Source organism: Rana temporaria, chromosome 3 (assembly GCF_905171775.1).
Source record: "Rana temporaria chromosome 3, aRanTem1.1, whole genome shotgun sequence".
Taxonomy (NCBI): domain Eukaryota; kingdom Metazoa; phylum Chordata; class Amphibia; order Anura; family Ranidae; genus Rana; species Rana temporaria.
Window position 1 is genome coordinate 397,154,730 of NC_053491.1, and position 27,809 is coordinate 397,182,538.

Genomic DNA, 27,809 nt, shown 5'->3' on the forward strand with positions numbered 1-27,809 from the left:
AAGTGGCTGCACTGATAATCATTGCATTGATTATCAGTGCAGATGCCCCCACTTGGGAAAGCTGGTTATCGGCTCTCTTCTCTTCACACGTTGTCAGCGCTATTTACACTGTGATCATCTGTGATTGGACCCAGCTGATCACACGGTAAAGAGCCTACGTTATAGGCTCTTTACCGAGATCGGCGGCTGCGCAATGTCCCGTTTGGCAGTCATTCCGCTATGGGCGGGAAGTTGTTAAACCTAAAAGTGCTTTTTTTTATTCCTTTATATCTTCTTTTGAAAATTACAAATGCAGCAATTTAGAAATTGGATGAAAGGTTTAGCATTGGGAAACACTTTTTGAAAGATAAAAAGTTTATTTTCTATACAACTATATAGATCAGTAAAATGAGGGACAGATAAGGAGGAACAGGGTACAGAGGCACATTGCTCCTCCAAATTAGGGACAGTCCCATGAAATGAGGGATAGATGGGAGCTATGCTCAATCTGTACATAGTTCTTGTTTTTGGAGTATCCCATGCAATTCCCACGATCCTATCCATGTTCTCTACAAATAAAGTTATTGAGGAGGAGTGTGCCAGGCTGTGGGGCCATCCATAGGGGAGGACCTGGGCACATTTCCAGCAGCTTCTACACCTGGTCAAAGGTCTCCTCTATGACTCCCTCTCTCTCTCGCAGACCATAGCACAGCGTCCGGTCCCTGTGTGTGACCAGTATATATATACCCCCCTCCCTCATACACACACAGCACCGGTCTGTGCCCGAGCACCGGAGAGACACACACTTGGGAGGGAGAGGGAAGTCGGCGCATGCGCAGAGGAAGTGAACCGAGACGCAGCATGTATCTCTCCGCCGTCTTCTGCTCTTTGCTGACCGGACTCACACTGTGCAGTCTGAGGGTCGCAGCGACTCAGCAGCTCCGTCACCCTCCGAGCAGGATAGGTGAGAACGGGCCGGGGCTGTACTGTATGGTGGGCGGGGGACGGCCGTGTGTGGTGGAGAGGGGGAATGGTATAGCCGGGACGTGATAGGGTGAGAGGGGGGGCATGGTGTGTACAATGGATACAGTAATACCTACCTCTGATGTGGGGGAGGGGCTTCCTGTGAGGTGGTGGCCATGGAGAAGCGCGTCCCATACTAGGGTAGATGTGGGCACCAGAGCTGCACCTGGGGTGGGGGTGGGTACTAGAATTGCACCTGGGGTGGTGGTCGGCCACTAGAACTGTACCTGGGGTGGGGGTGGGCACCTGAACTGTACCTGGAGTGAAGGTGGGCACTAGAACGGCACCTGGAGAGGAGATGGGTACTAGAATTGCACCTGGGGTGGGCACTAGAACTGCACCGGAGTTGCAGTGAAGGTGGGCACTAGAACTGCACCAGAGTTTCAGTGAAGGTGGGCACTAGAACTGCACCAGAGTTTCAGTGAAGGTGGGCACTAGAACTGCACCAGAGTTTCAGTGAAGGTGGGCACTAGAACTGCACCGGAGTTGCAGTGAAGGTGGGCACTAGAACTGCACCGGAGTTGCAGTGAAGGTGGGCACTAGAACTGCACCAGAGTTGAGGTGGTGGTGGGCACTAGAACTGCACCGGAGTTGAGGTGGTGGTGGGCACTAGAACTGCACTGGAGTTGCAGTGAAGGTGGGCACTAGAACTGCACTGGAGTTGCAGTGAAGGTGGGCACTAGAACTGCACCGGAGTTGCAGTGAAGGTGGGCACTAGAACTGCACCGGAGTTGCAGTGAAGGTGGGCACTAGAACTGCACCGGAGTTGCAGTGAAGGTGGGCACTAGAACTGCACCGGAGTTGAGGTGGAGGTGGGCACTAGAACTGCACCGGAGTTGAGGTGGTGGTGGGCACTAGAACTGCACCAGAGTTGCAGTGAAGGTGGGCACTAGAACTGCACCGGAGTTGAGGTGGTGGTGGGCACTAGAACTGCACCAGAGTTGCAGTGAAGGTGGGCACTAGAACTGCACCGGAGTTGAGGTGGAGGTGGGCACTAGAACTGCACCGGAGTTGAGGTGGAGGTGGGCACTAGAACTGCACCAGAGTTGAGGTGGAGGTGGGCACTAGAACTGCACCGGAGTTGCAGTGAAGGTGGGCACTAGAACTGCACCGGAGTTGCAGTGAAGGTGGGCACTAGAACTGCACCGGAGTTGAGGTGGTGGTGGGCACTAGAACTGCACCAGAGTTGCAGTGAAGGTGGGCACTAGAACTGCACCGGAGTTGAGGTGGAGGTGGGCACTAGAACTGCACCGGAGTTGAGGTGGTGGTGGGCACTAGAACTGCACCGGAGTTGAGGTGGAGGTGGGCACTAGAATTGCACCTGGGGTGGAGGTGGGCACCAGGACAGCACCAAAGCTGGGGTGTAGGAAGGCACTGGGGCAGAATAATGGCAGAAAAAGGTCAATAATGCCCATCGGGAATATTGTATGAAGTAGAACTGAGGTGACCCGTGTATTTCTGTACTAAATAAATGTGGGTCACCAATGGGGCACAGAAACAATTGTTTCCTTTGTGTGGTGATCTGCAGAACAGTGCAGCATATGTATATTGTTGCCCAGCACACTGGATGGTAGCGCCTGTCTCCGAGGCGCTGGGCAGTGACATGAATGAACTCTCACTACATGATACTGTCTGCATCCAGGGCCATGGACCTACATGAATGTTACGTGGTTGTGTAAGATAGAAAAAACTTCTGTGTGCCCGTCCCTCCAGTCCCCCTTACACTTGTGTAGCGCCTGGTTACTTCCTATTGAAATTTAGAGGGAGATCAGAGTATTAGGAAACTCTGATCCAAATTGTTATGTTCAAAACATGGTCTCTGTCTCAGCTTGGCTGTGCTGTGGGCTCATTCTGTTGTACCGGGGTGTTCTTCCCACCCCAGTGCAGTAGATGGCAGCAGTGGAGTCAAGGTTTGGGTGCTCTTCGCCAGCAGCCAATCAGGAGGGGGAGGGTATTTATGGGGCAGACGCCATTAGTTCTGGGTCTCCTTCTTCCAGTGTGGCACCCACCTTCAGGGTGACCACATCACGGCGCCCCGGTGTTATGGCCTACCTGGCCGGGGCGTGCGTGCCACGCGGTGTTCCTGTTTCTGGGACCATGTTGGTCCGGAACATTTAAGCAGCGGCTGGGAACCCAGTGATCGACTGGGTTCCCATTCTTGAAGATCCCAAGCGGTAGTGTTGTTCGGTGGGGAGTCCATCTGCGGAGAGCCAATGAGAGGCTGGCGATCCAAAGGGATTATGACAAACCACCGGGAATCAAGGTAGCCGGACACTGAAGGATTGATCACCTGTCAGTCGGTTCCTGGGCGACAATAAGAAGGAGATCCAGGCGTAATTCTTCAAGGAGGATTGTCTCCGTAATTGTAATCAGTGAGGGTCTGTGGCAGAGACTTTTCCCAGAAAAGGGTTTGAGTGATACTCCGGCTGCCAAGTCAGTGAAAGAGGCCTGTCTGGATACACTAAACCCACTCAGGCGGGAGTGGTGCAGAAAGTGTTACATACGAGAACAGGATTGTTTCCAAATACTACGCCTGAATCTGCTGTTCTCCTTCTTCCTTCAACTCTATCCTTTCACCACCAGTTTATTGTTTTTACCCGGCTGGGGTATTAACTACTTGCCGACCTGCCGCGGTCGTTTTACGGCGGCAGGTTGGCTCCCCTGCGCGAGAGCCCGTAGCTCTACGTCGGCTCTCTCGCAGGCTACTAGGGGCGTGCGCGCCCCCGAGTCCCGTGCGCGTGCCCGGCGGGCGCGATCGCCGCCGGGCACCCGCGATTGCTCGTTATAGCTCTGATCGCTATAAAAATGCCACTGGTCCCAAAAATGTGTCAAAAGTGTCCGCCATAATGTCGCAGTACCGAAAAAAATCGCTGATCGCCACCATTACTAGTAAAAAAAAAAAATATATATATAAAAATGCCAAAAAAATACCCCCTATTTTGTAAACGCTATAACTTTTGCACAAACCAATCAATAAACGCTTATTGCGATTTTTTTTTTAACGAAAAATATGTAGAAGAATACGTATCGGCCTAAACTGAGGGAAAAAAAACGTTTTTTTATATATTTTTGGGGGATATTTATTTTAGCAAAAAGTAAAAAATATTTATTTTTTTCAAAATTGTCGCTCTATTTTTGTTTATAGCGCAAAAACCGCAGAGGTGATCAAATACCACCAAAAGAAAGCTCTATTTGTGGGAAAAAAAGGACGCCAATTTTGTTTGGGAGCCACGTCGCATGACCGCGCAATTGTCAGTTAAAGCGACGCAGTCCTGAATCGCAAAAAGTGCTCTGGTCTTTGGGCAGCAATATGGTCCGGGGCTTAAGTGGTTAAAGCGGTGGTTCCCCTAAAAATAAAATGTTGACATCGCATTTAGCAAATAAATTACAGTTAGAATCGGGTTGTTTTATTTAAAAAATACCTCCGTACGTATCGTTTCCATTATTCGTTCCCACCGCCACTTCCGGGTACGATGCAGGCGGTGGGCGTTCCTAATTGATTGGCAGGCATCCGAACGACGCATCCATCGCGTCACGAGATGCCGGAAAAAGCCGAACGTCGGTGCGCATGCGCCGTATAGAGCCGCATCGACGTTCGGCTTTTTTCGGCATCTCGTGACGCGATGGATGCGTCGTTCGGATGCCTGTCAATCAATTAGGAACGCCCACCACCTGCATCGTACCCGGAAGTGGCGGTGGGACCGAATAATGGAAACGATACGTACGGAGGTATTTTTTAAATAAAACAACCCGATTCTAACTGTAATTTATTTGCTAAATGCGATGTCAACATTTTATTTTTAGGGGAACCACCGCTTTAAAGAGCACAGCAAAGACACCTGTTGCGGACATTCCTTTACTTCTGCTATATGCACCATTCACCCCTAGGAATTCGGAGAGCCACAAGGTAAATGTGCCACCCAAAACAAACCAGCAGCTCCTCCTGGGGTAGTGCTACACTTACCTGACCCCCATCTCGATCCAGCGATGTGCATGAGAGCCGCGGATCTCTCTCTATTCATTGGCTCACACAGTATGTCAGTAGTTGTGAAGCAGGGATGAGATCAGATGTTTTGTGATCCTAGTCTGTACTGTGCCAATCACGGGGTATGCCCCAGCCGCAGATGATTGGCCCAGTACAGGTGATGGCTTCATTGTGGGGTCACTCAGGTGGGCTCAGACTCTGATCTCAACACTCCTGGGCTTGTCCTTATTCTAAAGCAATGAGCGTAAAAAGAACAACAATGTAGCAGATGAAAGAAATCAGAATGTGTGATCTCTATTCTTGTTTTGGCTGCTGTATCATCAGGCAGCTTGTGTGGACTAGTGACAGTATACTTCTTTCATCCCAGGTTGCCTTGAATTGAAGCACCAGTCAAACATCTAAATACACAGTTGAAATGCAGATGTTTATCAATATATAACATTCAGCCTACCCCAGATTTGCATGCATTGAGGTGCACCTGAGCTCGTAGAATGGGCTGTTTAAAGTGCTCCGTGTTCTGGTGTGAAAGGGGTTAAAGTCTGTAATAAAAAAAAAAAATTGCTGTGCAAGTGTTTATTTTTGCACAACTGTTGCAACTGATCCCTGTAATGTTTCAAATGTCATTTTCTATTTATAATCCTATTTTTGTTAGTGCCATCTAGTGGCCATAATGCAGCATTTTCCTGATAGCAATATTCAACCACTTTAGTACTGGCACTTTCACCACCTTCCTGCCATGCCAATTTTCTGATTTTTCAGTAACACATTCAATGACAATTGTCTAGTCATGCAACCCTGTGCCCAGTTTACAATTTTATCATTTTGTTCACACAAATAGAGCTTTCTTTTGGTATTATTTTATTAGTTTCTGTTAGATTATTTTTTCCAAAATGTTATTTCTTTTATAAATGTATACCAAAATGTATTCTGCTACATTTCTTTGGTAAAAATAACTTAAATCCGTGTATATTATTTAGTCTGTAGGAAAGTTATAGAGTCTGCAAACTATGGTATATACAGTTAGGTCCGTCTATATTTGGACACGGGCACAATTTTAGATTTTTTTACCACAACCTATTCAAGCTATAGTTCTTTAACCACTTCCATACCAGGCACTTACGCACCTTCCCGCCCAAGCCAATTTTCAGCTTTCATCGCTGTCGCACTTTGAATGACAATTGCGCGGTCATGCTACACTGTACCCAAACAAAATTGGCGTCCTTTTTTCCCCACAAATAGAGCTTTCTTTTGGTGGTATTTGATCACCTCTTCGATTTTTTTTTTGTTGCGCAACAACTAAAAAAAGACTGAAAATGTTAAAAAAAAATATGTTTTTATTTTTTTCTGTTAATTGTTTTGTAAATAAGTAAGTTTTCTCTTTCAATTACGGGCACTGATGAGGTGGCACTGATGGGCACCGATGAGGTGGCACTGATGGGCACTGATAGGCGGCGCTGGTATGCGGCACTGATGGGCACTCATAGGTGGCACTGATGGGTACTCATAGGTGGCACTGATGGGCACTCATGGGCTGCACTGATGGGCACTCATAGGCGGCACTGGGCACTCATAGGCGGCACTGATGGGTACTTATGGGTGGCACAGATGGGCACTAATAGGTGGGCACTGGGCATGGATAGGCACTGAAGGGTGGCACTGATGGACACTGTGGAGTGGCACTGATGGACACTGAGGGGTGGCACTGATGGATCCATTTGTGGGCACTGATTGGCATCTTTTTTTTTTTTACTTCCCTTTTTTTACTGACTTTTTTTCCCCCCCTTATTTTTTATTTTTTTTGCCCTTCCCTGGTGGTCCATTGTGGGCTTCCCTGGTGGTCCAGTGTGGGCATCCGAGGGGGGGCTGTGCTGATAAACAATCAGCGCGAACCCCCCTGTCAGGAGAGACGCTGATCGACTCTCCTGTACTCGCGTCTGTCAGACGCGAGTGAGGAAGAGCCATCAACGGCTCTGCCTGTTTACATCGTGATCAGCCGTGATTGGACACGGCTGATCACGTGGTAAAGAGCCTCCGCCAGAGGCGCTTTACCGAGATCGGAGATGCAGGGTGTCAGACTGACACCCCGCATCACCGATCGCCGCGCTGCGCGTCCCCACGGGCGCGCGCCGGCATGAAATCCTGCAGGACGTCAATAGACGTCCAGTCAGGATTTCAAAACCACTTCCCGGACGTCAGTCTGCTATTGACCGGGCAGGAAGTGGATAATGGATATAGGTGCTGGAAGTGCACACTCTCAGGTTTAATTTGAGGGTATGTACATCCAAATCAAAGGAAGGGTTTAGGAATTATAGCTCTAATAGCCAATCACCCTTTTTCAGAGGACCAAAAGTAATTGGACAGTTGAATCAAAAGTTGGTACAAGGCCAGGTATAGTCTACTCCTTCATTATTTCTTCATCAATTAAGCAGGTAAAAAGTCCGGAGTTGATTCTAAGGGCACTTTCATACTGGGATGGGGAGCATCAACGGTAAAGTGCCACGGCACTTTTCGGCTGCTAGCGGGGCCCTTTTAACCCCTGCCAATGGCTGAAAAAGAGTTAAAAGCACCCGCAAAGCGCCGCTGCTTTGGCAGCACTGGCCATTTATTTCAATGGCAGGGGCGCTCCTAATACAGATGGTTCACCACAAGGTGCAAACCTTTCATAAACCTGAAGAATAGAAAAGCCAGATTAGACTTGGCCAAAAAAATCCAGACCAGTTCTGGAAAAGCATCCTTTGAATGGATGAAACTAAGGTCAATCAACAAATAAAATGCTGTGCTATATTAAGATTACCAATGTGATATGATACAATGATAGCAAGCTGCTGTGGGGGCGGCCAGGATTGCCGGCGGGGAAGCTGAGAAAAGGCGGATCGGGGCTGCTCTATGCAGAACCACTACACAGAGCGAGTAAGCATAGAGATGGTTGTTATTTTTTTTTTTTCATCTATAATCTTTTTATTATATCAAATAAGGTTGTACAATCATATAACAAAAGCATAAAGGACAGAGTTGCAGTTCAAACAATATAGCAATTTTATATAAAGAACTGTAAAGGCCTTGCTTATAGACTTGGTACGGGCCTTGATGACCCAGACCAGCCTACCCCAACTGGGTTCTAACTGCAGGACTGGTAGGGCATCACGATAAACAATGATACAGCCTGTACTAACTTTAATTAGGATGATAAAGTCAAACTGAAATGTAAAAAAAGAGTAACAATATAAATAAATAAATAAATAAAAATAAACATAAACAAAATAACCACACGGAACTAGTAGAATAATCATTGTTCTACATCTGCATACTACTTAATACTAAGCATAGATGTTTTTAAACAATCAAGTGAAAATGAAATTTTACAATCTTTTAAATAAGCGGAGGCTCTATGGTGAGATGGTTGTTATTTTTAAACAAAAAAATAATGAAATTTTAGTATCACTTTAAAGAAAATGGCCACTAGATGGAGTGGGAAAAATGATATATTTAGACCCCCTAGTTGAATGTATGTGTGAAATTATCTTTTTTGAAGCAAAATCATTATTTTCCCATGTTCCTTAGCGGTTGTTGGAGCCGGAATTGGAGGAACATCGGCAGCCTATTTCTTACGTCAGAAGTTTGGGAAAGATGTCCACATTGATGTATTTGAGAAGGGCGATGTGGGCGGCCGACTTGCTACGATCGAGATCGAAGGGAACCAGTATGAGGCTGGGGGGTCCGTGATACACCCCTTGAATCTCCATATGAAAAGTTTTGTTAAAGATCTGGGTAAGTCCAGTGCGCAGCTAATGACTAATTACTGCATGTTATCCAGATTATTTTACATTCAAAAGTTTTTATTTGTTATATATATAAAAAAAAAAGGTGTACATCCAAAAAGCCAATATTCATGTCAACAAAGTTGCTCAGAGTTTTACAGGATACGAAGAGGGTGCAGGATAATGAGGGCACCGGTTAGTAAGTGTGAAATACATTATTAACCAATAAACCGTACAATCCAAGTAAGTTATGGTTGCTATGCACACAGTCAATAGCACTATCCAAAGGGTCCTATTGCAGACCAAACATATTCAGTATGTATTCGACCCTCAAAAATTCAGAAGAGCCCCAAATTATATAAGGACTTGGCAGGACTCATAGTGTCCTAATACCACATAAAGAGGATCAAATAAGGTATAGTCCTAATACGTACCATAGTAAAGAATCAAAGATAGAGAGAAAAGGTCTGAAAGGAGAGGTAAGCGGAGACCTACAACTCACAGAAGACACAAGTTTCATAAGTTACACCAGTGTGGAGGAGAGGGATATCTGCACAAAGGGTGGCGCTAAAGAGCTAAAAAAAACACATAGTTTTGTGTTTGTTGGCCGACAATTATTTGCCGTTTGTATACAATACAAGTTCATGGACAATGCCCTTCGGACAAATGTCAGAGGCTTTGTCCGCAGAAAGTCAGATTGTGTGTACGAGGCTTTAGGGTGATTTCCACGCTCCTGCTAAGACAGCATAAAATAAATCAGCCTTTTCATAGGACAAGGTCATTTAACAAGGCTATAGAAGGACATTAGTCTATTGCTATTGGTCTGTTGCTAACTATGTGATTTTTACGAATGAATGATCCAGATTATTTTAACCATAATTGCATGTACTAATCGAATGCTGGTTTTCCAGCAGGACTGTTCAGCAGAAGCCAATCTGCTCTGGTGAACAGTCTTTCCTACCTTCCTCATGCACTTTTTACCTGTGAATCAAGAAAACATGATCTGCAATTTGTCCTATTTGGAGAGTTTCTTGATTTAGGATAGGTTTGCAGTGTTGCAGGTGTAGGACAGCGTGTAAATCGCACGTGTTGATACACTCGCAATGAAAACGTGCTGCCCTTTTGCAGATGTGCAAGGGTGCCGTTCATTTTTAATGGCACCCCCGTGCATTGGAAAAAGCAGTGCATTTTCTGATGCATGAAACTGCAGGGTGCAAAAGCTCCATGTGGTTTACTTGAGGATGCATTTTAGAAAAGGTGCAAAGACTTTTTTTCCGCAGGTACAGCAGCCCAATCAAATTAATGGGCTGCTGTTAAACTGTGAGTACGGCGCAAAAAAATAAAATAAAGGCATACTGTAGCTCGCGCTAGTATGCAGGATGGCATGGTAGAATTTTTTTTTTTTTTTTTAGGGTGAACCCCCGCTTTAAATCATGATTTAAATCTCTAGTAAAAAGGCTTGATTTAAATCATAACTTTTAATGAGCAACTGTCATCTCTGTACCACAGCTGCTCCCCCTCTGACCCGCTGTTGACTCACCGACAGTCCCATTCACTTTAATGGGACGGCTGGTGATGCGGCAGTGACACAACGAGGTGAGGGATGTGGCGGCAACAGATGAGTGGATGTCCGCTAACAGGCGATGCCAGGATGGATTTGAAATGACAGGCACTCTTTAAATGTAAAGACTCATTTTTGCTGGTAGGTAGAATCTTTAACCACCTCAATACTGGGCACTTTCCCCCCTTGCTGCCCAGGACATTTTTCATCTTTCAGTGCTGTCACACTTTGACAATTTTTTATAATTGTCTTCCCACAAATAGAGCTTTCTTTTGGTGGTATTTGATCACTTCCGGGGTTTTTATTTTTTGCTAAACAAACTAAAAAGACCAACATTTTTGAAAAAAATGATTTGTGTTATATATATATATATATATATATATATATATATATATATATAAAATATAATTTTTTTTTTCTTAAATCATCGATTTTTATCCACCCTGGTCTCAGCCTTTCTACTTAAATCAGTCACCAGACTGTATGAGTTGTCTGCTCACATACAGACCTGTACTTTCTTAGCTCTGACACTCTGCATTTGTTACAGGTCTGAGTACATGCACGTTACCTGCAAATCTGCTGGGAATCTACAATGGGGATGAGTTTGTTTTTCAAGAGAGTGAATGGTTCCTTATAAATTTTATTAAAAGGCTGTGGAATTATGGACTGAATTTCCTACGAAGGTACATGTGGGTGGAAGATCTTTTGGATAAGTTCATGAGGTACGTGGTAATAATTTCACTTTGCCAAGTTCAATATCTGCATACAGATTTATTATTATTTTGTAAAGTGCTACACAAACTGTTGGCACTATATACATCTTGTATAATAATAATAATAATAATATTATAGTCTGGTGTCAGGAGTCAGTAAGAATATTGAATATTCCTGCTCTACTCCTCCATACAGACTTTGGTAGGCTCACCTATACACCTGCTTAGATCCTGTAACTGCATTGCACCTCATCATATTAGTGAGTTTAATTTTACATTAAAATTAAGTGGAACAAAACAAAAGTGGAACTTCCGCCTAATCCACTCCTTGCCCCCTTACATGCCACATTTGGCATGTAATTTTTTTTGGGGGGGGGAGTGGGGCTTCAGGAGGAGTGGGACTTCCTGTCCCACTTCCTCCTTCCGCCCAGGGACCACCTAGGCGATAAGTCATATCGCCTACAGCGGCCCCTCCCTGTAGGCGATCGATTGAGACACGTGGCAATCGCCTGACCAATCACAGTGCGCAGTGCTGCTCCGCATGCGCAGTGAGTGCCCGGCCGTGAAGTTAGAAGCTGTCACGGTCGGGTGCCCACACTAACAATGAAAACGCCGGGGGGAGAGGAGCGGAGCTCCGGCCGTCGCGTCGCGTCGCTGGACAGTGGAGCAGGTATGTGCATGTTTATTTTTTTTCTTTTGTAGCTGCTGACTTTTAGTAAATATTAAAAAAGCCTGGAACTCCCCTTTAAATACTTTAGACCTTTGATAAATCATGGCAGTGAGAGTAGGATTTTCTGGTGTTGAAGACTTGTCCTATCTGTGGGGTAGCAGTTAAGGCAAGAATTTGGTGGGACATGCCACGTAAAACTTGTGTAAAACAAGCTTCAGTTGTAAGGGCTCATTCTCACAGCCGATTACTTCTATTCCATCGGCTATGTGAACAAAGCCTAAATTATCCCTGGCCTAAATATTAACCCTTAGCAATCTATTTAGAGAATGCAGTATCAATTGTATAGTTTATACTGCTTATAAGTGTAAAATGCCATAGAAATACATGTGAACTGTCACAAAATTGTAATTCTGTTCTGGCAAATTTCAGGCACGCCTGCCAGACACTCTACATGGTTCTGACCGTTTATTTTTGTGAACTGCAGCCAAAATAGTAGAGCTTGGTTACAGAATATGTGAACCCAGGCGCATGCGCGGAGGCACCCGTGATGGCTGCTTAAGCCGGGAGCTCCGCACTGACCCGGTCATCTAGCCGCCCTAGCCCGGAACGAGAGGCAGCCGACGGCCCGAATTTTGGCCACACACCTGGGGGAACCTAAGTACAGCTTGCCCATGTACAGCAGTGCGGTCCGGAGGGACCCGAAGACCCGTTATTCGCCGGTGGAGACACCGAGCGATTCCAAGATGGCGACCGCGCCTCAGGTAACAGACACCAGCGCTGGGGGAAAGCAGGAGGACAAACAAAGTATGGCACAAAAACCCATCTCCTATGCAGACATGACTGCTCATGGCGCCCCCGCTCTCCTGTCTATCCCATCTACAGCCATAACTCCTAATATGGAGAACTCCTCACAGCAGCACTCAGCCTCTCCTGTCTCCCTCACAGGAGCTGCACTATCCCCCTCAGGCGCCATTTTCCCCTCAGGCATCCCTGACCCCATTATGCCTCAAAATGCAGGGGAACTTTTTCTAAAACTCTCTGAATTACTGGAGAAAGGCCTAGCCAACACTGCCAACAAAATAACTAATGACATTAGAAACGATTTCCAAAACCTTGGCTCCAGAATGGAGGTGATAGAACAGAAATTGGATATCACTGTTTCTAGGGCTAATCAGAACACTGACCATATACATGATTTGCAAGAACAACTTGACAATGCTTTGAACAGAATTGACGACCTCGAAAATCGTTCAAGGAGAGAGAATTTTAGGGTCAGGGGGATCCCAGAATCCATTTTGGACGTTTCTACAGCTGTGCAGGACCTTATAAAGCACCTGTTACCGTCAATAAACGCTCATAAATTAGAATTGGACAGGGCACACAGATCTCTTGGCCCTCTCAGAAAGGACGGTTCACCTAGAGACATTGTGGTAAAGCCACATTACTACACAGTTAAAGAGGAAGTAATGAAAGCCTCTCGTCAACATCCCTCCATCCTGTTCCAAGGAGTCAATGTACAAATATTTGCGGACATTTCACCTCTAACTATCCAAAGGCGCAGGGCCCTGAAACCTTTGCTATCCATTCTGATGCAGAAAGAAATTCGATACTGGTGGGCCTTCCCATTTGCCCTGAAGTTTTCACTTAAGGGAAAAACTTATTCCTTCACATCTCTACATGAGGGGGAAAAAATTCTACTCTCCCTGAAGCTTATTGCGCTGGATCCAGCAATGGACACCTCCACCCCACAAGCAGGATCATCCAAACGACCTACTCCTACCAGCCCTATCTCACCGCCATGGAAATCCAATAAGAGCAGACGTCTTAAGGACTCAGTCACAACCTGATTTTTTTTTTTCCTTTTTTTTTTTGTGTTATTAGATAGGTTTTCTCTTTAGGGTTCCTGTAATGCCCGTGACGGGCATTTTTTTCCCGGGGTTTTCCAACAACTTTGGGAGATCCCTGGTCCATTTGGTTCCCTACTTTTTCAACCACCTTGAGTTGTCCTTTTATCCTTCATAGGATTGACTTTTGCGAGACTTATATTATATTTTATATGCTACTGATGCCACCGGTTTTGATCCGGGACCCTTCTCAGTTAGGCGGGAGGGACCGGGATCAAAGCTTCTTTGGGGTTTTATTACTGACACCCAAATTTATTTTTGAACCACTCAGGCTTCCATACATATAGCCAATGTCTCACGGTCACTTGACCTAGTCTTAACCTTAGTAGTATTTTTGTTCTGTTACATTGCATTCTGATAGATATTAATCAGATCCCTTATTCTTTGATCTATGGGCTTCGGCTGCCCTTGTTCTACTTGTTCTAAAATGTTACAGTTTTTGGTATTATATATTACTAATAATTTTATGTGCCTTATTCCTCTCAGGGATGGCTATGACCGGGGCAGATGCCTTGTGCCCCCGTCCAACCCTCGACTGTGGATCACCCGCGGTCGGGAGTTGGACTGGTAACCCTTGATTTGGGTTACATGTATGTTTTGTTTGGCGGGAGGGGGGTGGGACTTCTTCCCCCCCACTCTTGCCGGTTTCATTTATTTAGCTTAATTTTATGCTCCTTTCTTCTTTTCTCCTGCTTTTCTAGTCTTTTCTCTAAGGTTGCCAAGCTACGGACAGAGCTCCTCATTAGCCCTTCTTCGGGTCCAGGCTCCACATATGCCGTCTGCTCTCGGATCCCACGCCTCCTATCCTCTGGGGTAAGTACACATAGCTACCATATGCTCCTACTATTTATTGGTCATGTCACGTAACTCCACTCCATCTCCAATTCTTCGAATGGTATCCCACAATGTCCAAGGTCTAAATTCCCCTGTCAAGAGGAGGAAAGTGTTCCAATCCTATCGCTCCCAAAAACTAGAGGTACTCCTCCTTCAAGAAACCCACTTTCCAACAAGTTATTCCCCTTCATTCATCCATACTCACTATCCTCAATTCTTCCTGGCAAATGCAGAGGACAAGACAAGAGGGGTTGCAGTGCTCTTCGCCAGATCTTGCAAATTTAAATCTTTATTAGTGCACAGGGACCCTGAAGGGAGATTTATTTTAGTGAAAGGGTGGATAGATGAGCAACTTTTTTCTTTTGTGTCTTATTACGCTCCTAATAGAGGGCAACTTAAATTTTTCCAATCAATGTTCAATGCCTTAGAAACACTCTTGGAAGGGATTGTCATATTGGGGGGGGATTCCAATGTGGCGTTCGACCAGAGCCTTGATAAATCCAGACCTTTGTCCTCACAATTGACCCGTCCTACTAGGACTAGTTCACAAATAGCTAAACTGATTTTTCAGCGAAATTTAGTGGATGTTTGGAGGGAATTTAACCCCTCCAAAAGGGATTATACCCATTTCTCCAACCCTCACCGCTCTTACTCGAGAATAGACCACATCCTTGTCTCCTCGAGACATGTCCCTCTGATCACAAAAGCACGCATAAAAGAGACAGCTCTTTCTGATCATTCAATGGTGATCTGTTCCCTTAAAGGAAGGACAGGTGTCTTCCGCCAGTTTCACTGGAAGCTTAACGAGACCCTCCTTAAAGACCCTATGGTTGTCTTGGAAATCGAGAAAGCACTGCAGGAATACTTTAGCTTAAACGATGTGGAAGGGATCTCGGCTGAAACTTTGTGGGCTGCGCATAAGGCTACGATCCGTGGTAAGATCATACAAATTGCTGCTAAAATAAAAAAGGATAAAGCTTTGGAAATTGAAAAATTAGATAGGGAATTTACAGATTTGTGCAAACAGCACAAGAAAGATCAAGCTATGATCCGGACCTCTCAGTTGGATGCCGCTAGACTAGCTCTTAACTTAGCATTTACTGTTAGGGCTGAGAGGTCTCTGGGATGGAGCGGAGCAAAATTTTACCAACATAAGGATCGAATGAGTACTATGCTTGCCACCAAACTTTCACCGACTTACCGCACATTCTCTCTCCCAAAAATCAAAACTCGCGAGGGGACTGCTACCCTTAACCCCGAAATCATTCTCAAAACTTTCCAAGGATTTTATTCTGAACTTTACCAAGCCGGCGACTCAGCTGAGATTCCTAAGATTCAATCCTACTTGGACAAACTGCCTATCCCTAACCTTCACACTGATCATGTGGAGCTTATGGAGGCCCCTATATCTGTGACGGAAACCTTTGAGGTGATTAAAAACTTGAAGGGAGGCTCAGCTCCGGGGCCAGATGGCTTTTCGACCCCTTATTATAAAAACTTTGCGGATATTCTTGCCCCTCACCTTACAAAATTTTTCAACTCTAAAAGAACGGGGGAGGACCTGCATCCCCAGCTGAATGAGGCATATATATCTGTTATCCCCAAACCTGATAAGGATCCGGAACAGGTAGAAAATTATAGGCCCATCTCGTTGATCAATAACGACATGAAAATTCTCACGAAAATCTTAGCCAACAGAATAAACTCATTTATTACTCATTATATACATAAAGATCAAGTAGGTTTCATACCAGGGAGACAGGGTCCGGACCAGATCAGGCGGGCGATAGATATTGTTTCGTTACTACAGTCGGGGTGGGATGGAGGTCCTCCCCAGGAAGGATTGCTTCTGTCTTTGGACCTTCAGAAGGCCTTCGATTCCATATCATGGCCTTACCTATTTGAGGTCCTGAAACGGTGGGGGTTTGGGGAGAATTTCCTGGGAACATTGCGTTCCTTGTATTCAGGACCGCAGGCAAGGGTCAAATTGCAGGGATATTTCTCAGATCCTATACTGATCAAAAGAGGGACCAGACAGGGATGTCCCTTGTCTCCTATCATTTTTGCTGTGGCAATAGAAACCTTAGCTATTGTCATCAGGTCCAATCAAGATATTACTGGAGTTTCCTGCGGTCAGCAAACTCACAAATGCGCTTTGTTTGCGGACGACTGCCTCTTATTTGTTACCTCCCCGGGAACCTCATTGGCTGCTATCTGTGAAGTGCTTGATTCTTTTGGACATGTCTCAGGATTAAGGGTCAACATGAAAAAATCAATGGCATTGAACATTAATATTCAACCTGCTCTAGTAGAGCGACTGAAGACTTTGTTTAGATTTCAGTGGGGTGACTCCTCTATTCGTTACTTGGGGATAAATCTGACTAATAAGTTTGAAAACCTTTATCAGGCTAACTTCCCGCCTATGTTCCGTAAACTCGAAACTGATCTACAAACATGGGCCACTCACAAAATATCCTGGCTAGGAAGGATCAATTCGGTTAAAATGACTCTCCTACCTAGATTGCTATATTTATTCAGATCTCTCCCAATCGCAATTAGGAAAGATCAACTTAAAAAATTCCAGGGCAAAGTGTTGAAGTTTATTTGGAATGGTAGAGGATATAGGCTGCCCCAAAATGTCTTATATGGTCCCATGACTAAGGGAGGGTTGGGTTTACCACTCCTTTATCGTTACTATCAGGCAGCTAGATTGTCCCAACTGTCTTCCATCTACTCCAACCGAGAGAAACCAGATTGGATTGAGATGGAGGGTCAGGCAGTTCCTAATGATCCTTTGGACGATCTGCTCTGGTGCTCCCAAAAACTAAGACCGGCCTTAATGGCCCCAACTCTCTCTCAGGCATTTAAGCTTTGGGATGACTTAAGGAAATCTCCTGCGCTAATCTCCGATATGCAACCTTTAGCTAATCTGTTCCAGATTTCTCACTTTAACCCGAATAGAGACTCTACGATTTTTCGATGGTGGATGGATAAGGGACTTTATAGGATTGGACACTTTCTTTCCCCAGTGGGCTTGATCTCATTGGCACACTGTGTGGGATCCTTGGGTATGCCCGACTCTGAAAATGATAGATATTCCAGGATATCCCATTTTCTTACATCAATTTGGAAAAATAAACCAAATCCCCCTGAGTTCACCCTTTACGAAAGATGGTGCATTAGCAATAATGAACAGAGAGGTGGCATTTCTATTGTATATAACTCACTTTCGGAACCTACTTCCAAATTCTCTTACATGGAGGCGTGGGAGAAAGATCTACGGATATCCTGGACTCTGGAGAAGTGGCATGAGGTAGGATCGAGATCTTCTAAAGGTCTTATTAATATCTCTTTGATTGAAGCTAACCTTAAAGTATTAATGAGGTGGTACTTGGTCCCTTCCAGACTAGCAGCTATGTTTCCAACCACTTCTTCACTGTGTTTCCGAGGTTGTCAAGCCCAGGGTTCCATGTTGCACATCTGGTGGGAATGCCCTAAAATTAGGGGATTCTGGAACAAAATGTTTTATCTCATCAGGAAGGTAACCGGTATACCGGTTGAAAAATCTCCCCTAATAGCATTACTAGGGGTCGGCGTGCCCCATACATCTAAATATACTCAAAGATTAGTAGCCTTCATGCTCACAGGTGCCAAAATTACGTTAGCGGGTGCTTGGAAACAACCTTCTGTCTCTGTCATGTTGGCCAAGAGGAAAATCTCTTGGATCATGCACCAGGAGAAGATGGTAAGTTCAATACTCAATTCTTCCAAAACCTTTGAGGCGGTTTGGGAACCCTGGGCTAGATATATAGGTTTACCTATGATATAAGGATAAGAGAGGGTGGAGATCCTCCATTTTATCCTTGGTCTTCCTACCTTATTATTTCCAGGGTCTGTGGCCCGGTCAGCATAGTCCGTAGCTGGCAACATCAATCTATTCTCTTTCTTTCTTTTTCTTTCTAGGTCTCTTTGACCCTTTATCTTTCTTTCCTTTTTCCTCCTTTCAGGTACATCTTCATATAGAGTTGAAGATAGAGTAGTCAGTTTAACTTTAATGATTACATCAGAGCGTTTTTGGCCTCCTTATGTACATTTTTTCTCTTTTTTCCTTTTTATTGCCATAAAGTATCACTGGAGAGTATTACTCATTTACTATGCTTCCTTTTGTAATCTCCAGCCCTCACTGAAAAAGTGATTACGCGATAGCATATTCCTTACTCTGGGATTTGCCCACGACTCCGGAAACTTCAGTTATTCCGGGACCGGGGGTTCCTTTTTACTTTTATTTAGTATTTCTAATGTGTTTGACGTATTAACTGATTCTTAGGCACAGTGTGAACCCATTGAGGGTGCCAGGAATACAGTCATTCTCAGGAGCTATTTTCTTTTAATTTTATATATATTAAAGCGGTCCTCCACCCTAAAGTGGAGTCCCGCTGATCGGAACCCTCCCCCCCTCCGGTGTCACATTTGACACCTTTCAGGGGGGAGGGGGGTGCAGACACCTGTCTAAAGACAGGTATTTGCACCCACTTCCGGCCACACGCTACGGGCGAAAGACGGGCATTCCGTCACATCCCGTCTGTCGCCCGTTGTGTGCTGGGAACACTCGGCTCCCAGCACACAGCGTGTGAGCCAATCGGCGGGCGCAGCGCGACTCGCGCATGCGCCGTAGGGAACCGGGCAGTGAAGCCGCAGCGCTTCACTTCCTGGTTCCCTCACCGTGGATGGAGGGGGGAGCAGCAGGGTGACGAGCGATCGGCTCATCCTCTGCTGCGATCACCGCTGGACTCCAGGACAGGTAAGTGTCCTTATATTAAAAGTCAGCAGCTGCAGTATTTGTAGCTGCTAGCTTTTAATATATTGTTTTAGTGGCACATCCGCTTTAACTTATTTCCTTATTTATTTATTTGTCGTTTCCCGTTTCCCCTTTTTTCTTCCCTTTGAGCATTGCATGCTCGAGGGTGGGGGAAAGAGGAAAAAAGGAAAGGAGAAGATATGGGGTGGGGGAAAAGTCACTTTGCTCTACACATAGTGATGCCTTTGCTCTAAAATGTTTTGTAAATTTTACCTCTGTATTGTATGTATAACAATCGGCCCCAGGCTATTCTGGCGGCTCTTGCAATGTACTGCACTGCTTTCCAATAAATATCTTAAACTTGAAAAAAAAAAAAAAAAAAAAAAAAAAGAATATGTGAACCCTAACAATTAACATATTTGTTCCCTTTTGTTCTGTTTAAAATACCATTAAATGCATTTTGTTTTAACTACTTTTAAAGTTCAAAAATATCTGTTGATCCTTCCTGACATCCAGTGAAATAAAACCCTGTGCTCTCTGTTTCAGTCGCATTAACGGTTAGCATTGATCTGAGTTCTCTCTGAACTACAGAGCACCTTTTCCTGTGCTGTGGAGATTGGAGAGGGGGTAATGCTCTGTAGTCCTAACATACTTCCTGTTCTAGAGACCACATAGATACAGAGCCATGAAGAGAGCGTTATCACACTAGGACAGGAAATATGTTACTGGCAGAATCACCAGGGGAAAATAAAAAAAAGAATGAAAAGAGAAAAACGAATGCAGACACATACACAAACACAACACTGTTTTGTTTGTGTATTTTTTTTTTTTTTTCCCCGGCTTTAGTATACCAAAAGACCGTGATGGGGTAATGAAGGCACAGAAACTCCTTAGTAGGGGTGCTCTGAAATTTCGGCGGCCGAAAAATATCGGCCGAAAATTGTGAAGAAAAAAAGGGACGATAATAGCGCATGCGCAGGATGCGGTGGACGCGCCCCAGGGTGCCACCCATTGCAGGGTGTCATCCTGGCGGCTCAAGGTCCTGCCCTCTTTTCCTTTCAGAGCGGCGATCTCCCTGTGTCAGTGAGCTGAATTGTAGTAACAATGTTCCGCCTCCTGTGATAGACGGCACACTGATCCTATGCCGGGACATTGAATTAGTGTGACATGATCACAGGAGGCGTGACATTACTGCGGCCCAGTCAATTCAAATCCAGCTTCGTGACACAGCGAAAGATCGCCGCTCTGATCCGGGCACAGGCAGCCTGCATCCACAGGTACTGGTGAAACTGCATCCTATGGGCACAGGAAGGCTGCATTCACAGGCACTGGCGGGGCTGCATCTTATGGGCACAGGCAGGCTGAAGCCACAGGCAATTTAAATTTAGAGAGAATTTATTTTCACAGACATCACCCTAAAACCATTGTACAACTGTTGGCATTTAGCTTTTTAAAGACAAACATAATTGGTGTATGTCTCCTAATATTTGGAATATAATTATTTCATACTGCAGTTAAAAATAATATAACCCAAATTGCTTAACCAGATACATTTAAATGGTTTCAGTTATGTGTATGTAAAAACATTCATTGCCAAAAGGTAAATAAACAAAATTATACATTACCAGTATTTTAGAGTTCTTTCTGTTTGAGACACAAGGTCCCCTATGAGGGAACTTTTTCACCCCCTACATCATTGCGTTCAATCCCTCCTTCCAAAGATAGAGAGATAGCCTTCAGAGATAGAGTGAGAGCTCTCCCATCAGCGACTTTCCAAGATCTCCCCAAAGATTCCTACAAAGATCCTCTCGTGTCTTCTGCAACACCTTTTTAACACACCCAAGAAGTGGGTGTGTATCTCACTTTACTACATCACTGACGATGTCATATGATGCTATGTTAGGTAGGCTGCCATAGCAACCAAGGATGCAGCCATTTTAAATAATGCCACTTTTAACCTATAGGGGCGGTGGTGTATAAGGAATCATTCCTAATGATGGGTCATCCAGGGTTAATCATAATTTATGACCCCCTTTGACCTGAGCCTAGAAAAAACGCAATAAATTGTCCTATATGTCAAACAATTATCAGACATCCTGGCATTTCTAGTCAATTTGTGGACTGGTAATGTTTACCATTTGTTGAATTCCTAGGAAAGTGAGATCATTTGAAAAGTAACCCTAATGCCGCGTACACACAGTCGTTTTTCGGCATGAAAAAAAACGTTGTTTTTCAGCATGTCCAAAAAACAAAGTTTTTCCAACTTCATCATTAAAAACGATGTTGCCCACACACCATCGTTTTAAAAAAATGATGAACAAAGCGTGGTGACGTACAACACGTACGACGGCACTCTGAAGGGGAAGTTCTATTCGCCTTCGGGCTGCTTTTAGCCGATTTCTTGTTAGTAAAAGACGATTCACGCTTTTTTGTCTGTTACAGCGTGATGAATGTGCTTACTCCATTATGAATGGTAGTTTTACCAGAACGAGCGCTCCCGTCTCATAACTCGCTTCTGGGCATGCGTGGGTTTAAAACGTCGTTTTAGCCCACACACGATCATTTTTAACAACACGAAAAACGACATTTTAAAAAACTACGTTAAAAATGCAGCATGTTCGAATTTTTTTTTGTTGTTTTTCAGAAGCCCAAAAACAATGTGAAATCAGTGAAATTTCTGGAGGCATGCGCAGTTCATTTGGCGCAGGGACGCGCTTCATTTAAATGAAACCCGCCCCCTACCCGCCGATTTGAATTCCGTCGCCAGAAATACACTACGCCGCCGTAAATTACGGCGCAAAATCTTTGTGGATTTGAAATTCCGCCATGTAAGGTACGGCGGCGTAGCGTATCTCTGATATGCTGCGCCTAACTAAATGTATGTGAATCTGGCCCAATGTGTCCATCAAACTCAGAGAAAGGAATTTTACAGTGAGTAACAAAAAATCCCAGGTTTTCTCCAGCTCTATAGAGTAGCTCTATATAAGTAAAATGTGATTGGGTGCAGAATCACCTTTTACTAAGTTTTTATTTTTGCTTTTGTTATTGGCAGGATTTACCGCTATCAGACGTTCGATTATTCTTTCTCCACCACAGAATCCTTACTGCATGCCATGGCTGGGGATGACTTTGTATCAAAGCTGAACATGACCATAGAGGAAGAGATGCAGGAATATGGCTTCACACAGAGGTTTATTGATGAAATGGTGGTTCCAGCTATGAGATTCAACTATGGGCAAGGAGTTAAGATTAATGCCTTTGTTGGTGAGAATCTGTTATAATGCTGAATGATTTTTCTGATTGCTGTCTGTACAAAGAGAGATGTGAAGAAGGAACAGTTTACTGTAATGTTTCCCTTGACTGATATGGTGAAAGAGAAATTCTAATGGTTTTGTATATACTGTACGGTCATTTTATATTTGAAAAGCTTATCATTTTTTAACTATTTATACTTTCCAATTTTTTTTTTAGTAAATGTTGGGTTTTGTAAGGGGAGCACAGAGCAGAAGCTGTTTGTTTTCAGATATTGTCATGAAAGGGGGTTGTGCCATTTCCTTGAATAAATTAGCGTTTTTTTAATACTGTTATAACTAATATTTTATTAAAATAACAAGAATGTTATACTTGCCTGCTCTATGCAATGGTTTTGCAGAGCAGCCCCGATCCTCTTCTTCTGAGGTCCCCCGCCGGCACTTCAGGCCCCTCTTGAGCGTGTTCCCCCACTAAAGGCCCCTTTCCATGGGGGCACATGTGCGTGCCTGCTGCTGAGTCCATTGACACAGGCAACGGGACTTGGCCCTGCTCCCGTGTCACAACATTCAATTGACAATTATCAGTCTACCCAATGAGGAGGGAGACGGCGACTGGAGCCGCTGCTCTTGTGCACATCGCTGGATCGGATCGGGCTCAGATAAAAAAAGAAGAGGGGTCTGGGAGGGAGCTGCCTTACAGAAGGTTTTTCACCTTAATGCATAGATTGCAATAAGGTAAAAATAAAACATGGCTTTAGAACCACTTTAACCACCACCAAATTATTTTCTGTATGTGTTTTGTTATTGTGCTACTTGGAAGTAAGTGAGAGTAGTGGCTGGTTGCACAGTGCTAATAAATCACTGCTCCCTGCAGCTGTAAGATTACACCCAGGATAAAGTAATTGACCTGGGATGATGAGTATGCATGTTCATTCTGACATCACCCTGATATTCATTTAATTGTTGTAGGCCTATTCTAGGTCAATAAATGAAAGTCTGAAATCGGAGACAGACAGGCAAAATTATAGGAGGAGGATACCGTTGGCTAGGGGTACTAGTCTAGTTTGGTTTTCTTTGCATACTAGGTAATATGTCCACCTATCTGACAATATCTGTTAGGGTTGCACCGATAGCGTGCTTTTTTTTTACCAGCAAGTACGAGTACCGCAAGTACTCGCCGATTCCAAGTACTGATACCTTTGCAGTGCAGTTTGAGTCCATACAAATTGAATGGGCTCAAATCACACTGCAAAGAATCGCATGTGATTTGAACAGGAATGCTGTGCAATTCCTGTCCTGCACCACTCCTGTGTGAACCCAGACTGAAGTCACTATGACAAGTCTGGGTTCACACATGAGCAGTGGAGGAAACTGCATGTGATGCAGACAGGAATTCCACTGCGTTCCTGTTCAAATCACATGTGTTTCTATGCAGTGCGATTTGAGCCTGTTCAGCGCAAAGGTATCGATTTCAGGTATCGGAGTACTTGTGCAGATTTTTGGTATTAGCACTGATAACTATATGTACATATCCATTGTTAGTAAAGATGCCTACAGGTCTGAGCCATGAGACTAGATTGTGTTTAGCGCAATGTTAATTTCTGTCACAGTGCATAGTTCATCATTGTTTTTTTCCTAGGTGCTATCTCTTATGCTTGGACTGAACCTGGAGTGTGGGCAGTGGCAGGTGGGAATAAACTGGTTTGTAATGGCCTTCTAAATGCTGCAAAAGCCCAGCTAATTCAGGGCTCTGTCACTTCTGTACAGGAGAGAGTTCACTCTACAAAGTCTGGTGAGTGTGACTGGCATGACTTCAGATTGGTAGAGTCCAGATAACACTGTTCATCTGCTTTATACGTCCGTTTTTTCCATGTTACAGCAAGCTGGCATGAGATCAGAAATGCTACAAATGTGTAATTCTGTCCCAGTGACCCCCTAATCACTGGCTCGGGAATAGGGATGAGCTTTATGTTCGGGTCGAATAGCGAATAATTTGGGGTGTTCGCGGCAAATTCTGTGGAACACCCTTTAAAAGTCTATGGGAGAAATCAAAAGTGCTAATTTTAAAGGTTAATATGCAAGTTATTGTCAGAAAAAGTGTTTGGGGACCTGGGTCCTGCCCCAGGGGACATGTTTCAATGCAAAAAAATAGTTTTTTTCGAGAGCAGTGATTTTTTAATAATGCTTAAAGTGAAACGATAAAAGTGAAATATTTCTTTAAATTTCGTACCTGGGGGGGTGTCTATAGTATGCCTGTAATTTAGCGCATGTTTCCCATGTTTATAATAGTCCCTGCATAGAATGACATTTCTAAAGGAAAAAAGGCCATTTAAAACTATAATGAATTGTCGGGTCCCAGCAATACAGATATAAATAATTGAAAAAAAAAACAAAAAACGGCATGGATCCCCCCCCCCCCCCCAGTCCATTAACAGGCCATTTTAAGGCTGGTATAAATATTAATGGAAACTCCGAACCAACAAGAAAAATGTGTGGGGGTCCCCCCAAATTCCATTACCAGGCCATTCAGGTCTGGTATGGATTTTAATGGAAACCCAGCGCCAAAATAAAAAAAATGGCTTGGGGTTCCCCCTAAAAATCCATACCAGACCCTTATCCGGGCACACAACCTGGCAGGCCGCAGGAAAAGAGGGGGGGGGCGAGAGAGCGCTCCCCTCCTGAACCATACCAAACTTATGTGACATTATTAGTCTTAGCTATATCATCTCTTATGTCTTAAAAGTATGTTCTATGCATTGTTACCACTAGCTTTTCACACCGCAATTGTTATACTTGTAGTATACAATGTACCCCTTATATTTTTGTGAAAATTCCTCAATAAAAATATATTGAATTAAAATTGCATTGAGACACTGGGCAGGGCACTAGTATAAGAAGCTCCATGATGGTGTTCAATAATTCTGACCTGCATAAAGCACACCGTACTGCCCACATATTGCAGTCTGCATGATGTGCATGCTACAGCATAGATGACATTAGAGGTGCTGCAATTAATATAATCACGGATAGTGGATTTTTTTTAGGTGGCAAAAGCAGTTATGGTCTTATGATTATTACTGTTTGTTGCAAAAACAGCAAGTGCTCAAGCCACATATATATATATATATATATATATATATATATATATATATATACGAGCCATAGACATGTAACCATGTCTTATACTGACCACAGCAAGGGTCCCAACACTAAACCTTGGGGTAAACCACTAACAACCCTAGACCATTCAGAGAAAGAATCATTTAATACTATACTCTGTCTTTTAGCCATCTATTTCTTCAGTCAAAAAAATGAGAACTTGCACAATTGTATTGGAAATTGAACTTTTTCACCATATCACTTTTTTTCATGGATTTTGGTGGAAATTCTATCGATTTACCCTACAAAATGTTTTGATCATTTGTATATCACATTAAGGTTTAGCACTGCACAATCCGATATATTTAATTAATTATTAATATAGATATATTTTTTTGTTCATTGCAGGAAATACAGTGAAGATGTATGAAATAAGCTATGTAACAGACACAGGACCTGGGTTGGACTTGTATGACATTGTAGTCATCGCAACACCACTCAACAAGAAACTTAGTAACATAGCGTTTGTGGGCTTTGACCCACCAATCGAAACCTTGCCCGAACCTTACCAGCAGATGGTGACCACATTTGTTCATGGACGGATCAATGCTTCCTTCTTTGGATGCTCCAAACCATGTCAGTTTCCATTATCAGATATATTGACTACGGAAAACCCCAAACTTTTTATCCACAGCATTTCAGCCGCGTCTCCAGTCAGCCCAGTACCAGAATCTGATGCATCAAAAGCTTCAGGTCTCAGAGTCTGGAAAATCTTCTCTCCGGAAGTCCTAATCGATGAACAGTTGCATCAGCTGTTTGAGTCTTACCATGCAGTTAAAGTGAGAAGTTGGTTAGCTTATCCGAGATACAGCCCACCAGAGAAAATACCACCAATAAAACTTCACCGTGCAATTTATTACCTGAATGGCATTGAATGGGCAGCCAGTGCCATGGAGCTGTGTGCCATCTCTGCCAAGAATGTGGCTCTTTTATCTTACCATCAGTGGTATAGAAAGGATGATCACATTGACCAAGAGGATTTAGCAGAACGTCTAAAGTCTGAGCTATAGATTTATTTTATTTTTTAATGTCTGACATAATTATCAATGTTATAAGACTACTAACGACAAATCCACCTTTATTTTGAGATATTTACTTTAATGTGCTCTTTTTTTTTTTTTTTTTTAACTTACCTAAAACTTTATCACTGAGTGTAGTGGAGCCAGATTCTACTCTCTTGCTGGGTCCCCTCAGAGAGTTGAAGGGCTAGGGGATACAGAAATAACAGGAGCACCACACATCCAGAAAGGTATGTTTATTTCCTTATAAAGCCAATGTTTCTTTTTTTTTCTTTTGAGGAAATAAACAAATTTTTGGGCTCCAGGTTTACTTTTACTTTAAATAGTTTCTGTTGGGGCAATTTGGCTGAAACGATTTCCTTTACTACTTAATGCATCTGCTGTCAGCATTGTATGAACTGTATTGCAGCATCAGTCACATACAATATAGAGCGTTGTGTTCCGGTGACTTGTCGGTATGGTTCCCCTATCGAGATGGTTCCAGGCGCAATCCTTGCCGACGGAAATCTCCGATCCTCGGCCGGCATCCAGGCTCATTCCACAACATCCCCGTGGATTGGAGGATGTTAAAAAAAATAGCCAGGAGGCCGAGCGAGCGTAGCGATGTGAGGCCGACTGGCCACTTACCTCAAATTCCACATCGCCCTGGAGGTTCAGTCCTTACAGAAATCATCTCAAGCCGGAACCATATGGTCAGATCACCGGCAGAAGTACAGGGACTTCCAGTCTGCTGCTGGAACAAAACTGGGTTGAGTGTATCTCAGCCACTCACAGAAAGCCTTGTATTTTTAGCAGTGAATACAAGGCTTCTTCTGGTTGGCTGAGATGGAGATCATAATGTCATCTGCCTGCCTCTCCTCCTCGGCCTACCAGAGGAAAACTTGAAATTAGTCCACAAAATACAAGGCTTTTTGTGAATGGCTGAGAGACACTCACCCTGACTTGATTTTGTTCTGACAGCAGATGGGAATTCTCTGTACTGCTGGAACACAGCGCTGTATACTGTATATAGCTGATGCTACATACAGTTTAGGCAGCACTAACAGCCGCAACAGTTAGTAAAATAAATACCGTATTTTTCGGGGTATTGCGCGCTCCGGCGTATAGCGCGCACCCCTAAAGTGGACCCGCATTCCTGTGGAAAAAAGATTTTTG

At 44.1% G+C, this 27,809-nt stretch overlaps 1 protein-coding gene across 1 annotated transcript; it reads left to right on the forward strand.

Moving 5' to 3' along the window:
* Nucleotides 1–609: 609 nt before the first annotated feature.
* Nucleotides 610–26,954, forward strand: LOC120932969 (prenylcysteine oxidase-like). Its single transcript, XM_040345871.1, has 6 exons — nt 610–943; nt 8,549–8,755; nt 10,854–11,028; nt 22,278–22,489; nt 24,116–24,268; nt 25,984–26,954. Exons 1-6 carry the CDS (start codon nt 811–813, stop codon nt 26,643–26,645), a joined length of 1,542 nt encoding a protein of 513 aa, XP_040201805.1. The 5' UTR covers nt 610–810; the 3' UTR covers nt 26,646–26,954.
* The last annotated feature ends 855 nt before the right edge of the window (nt 26,955–27,809 follow it).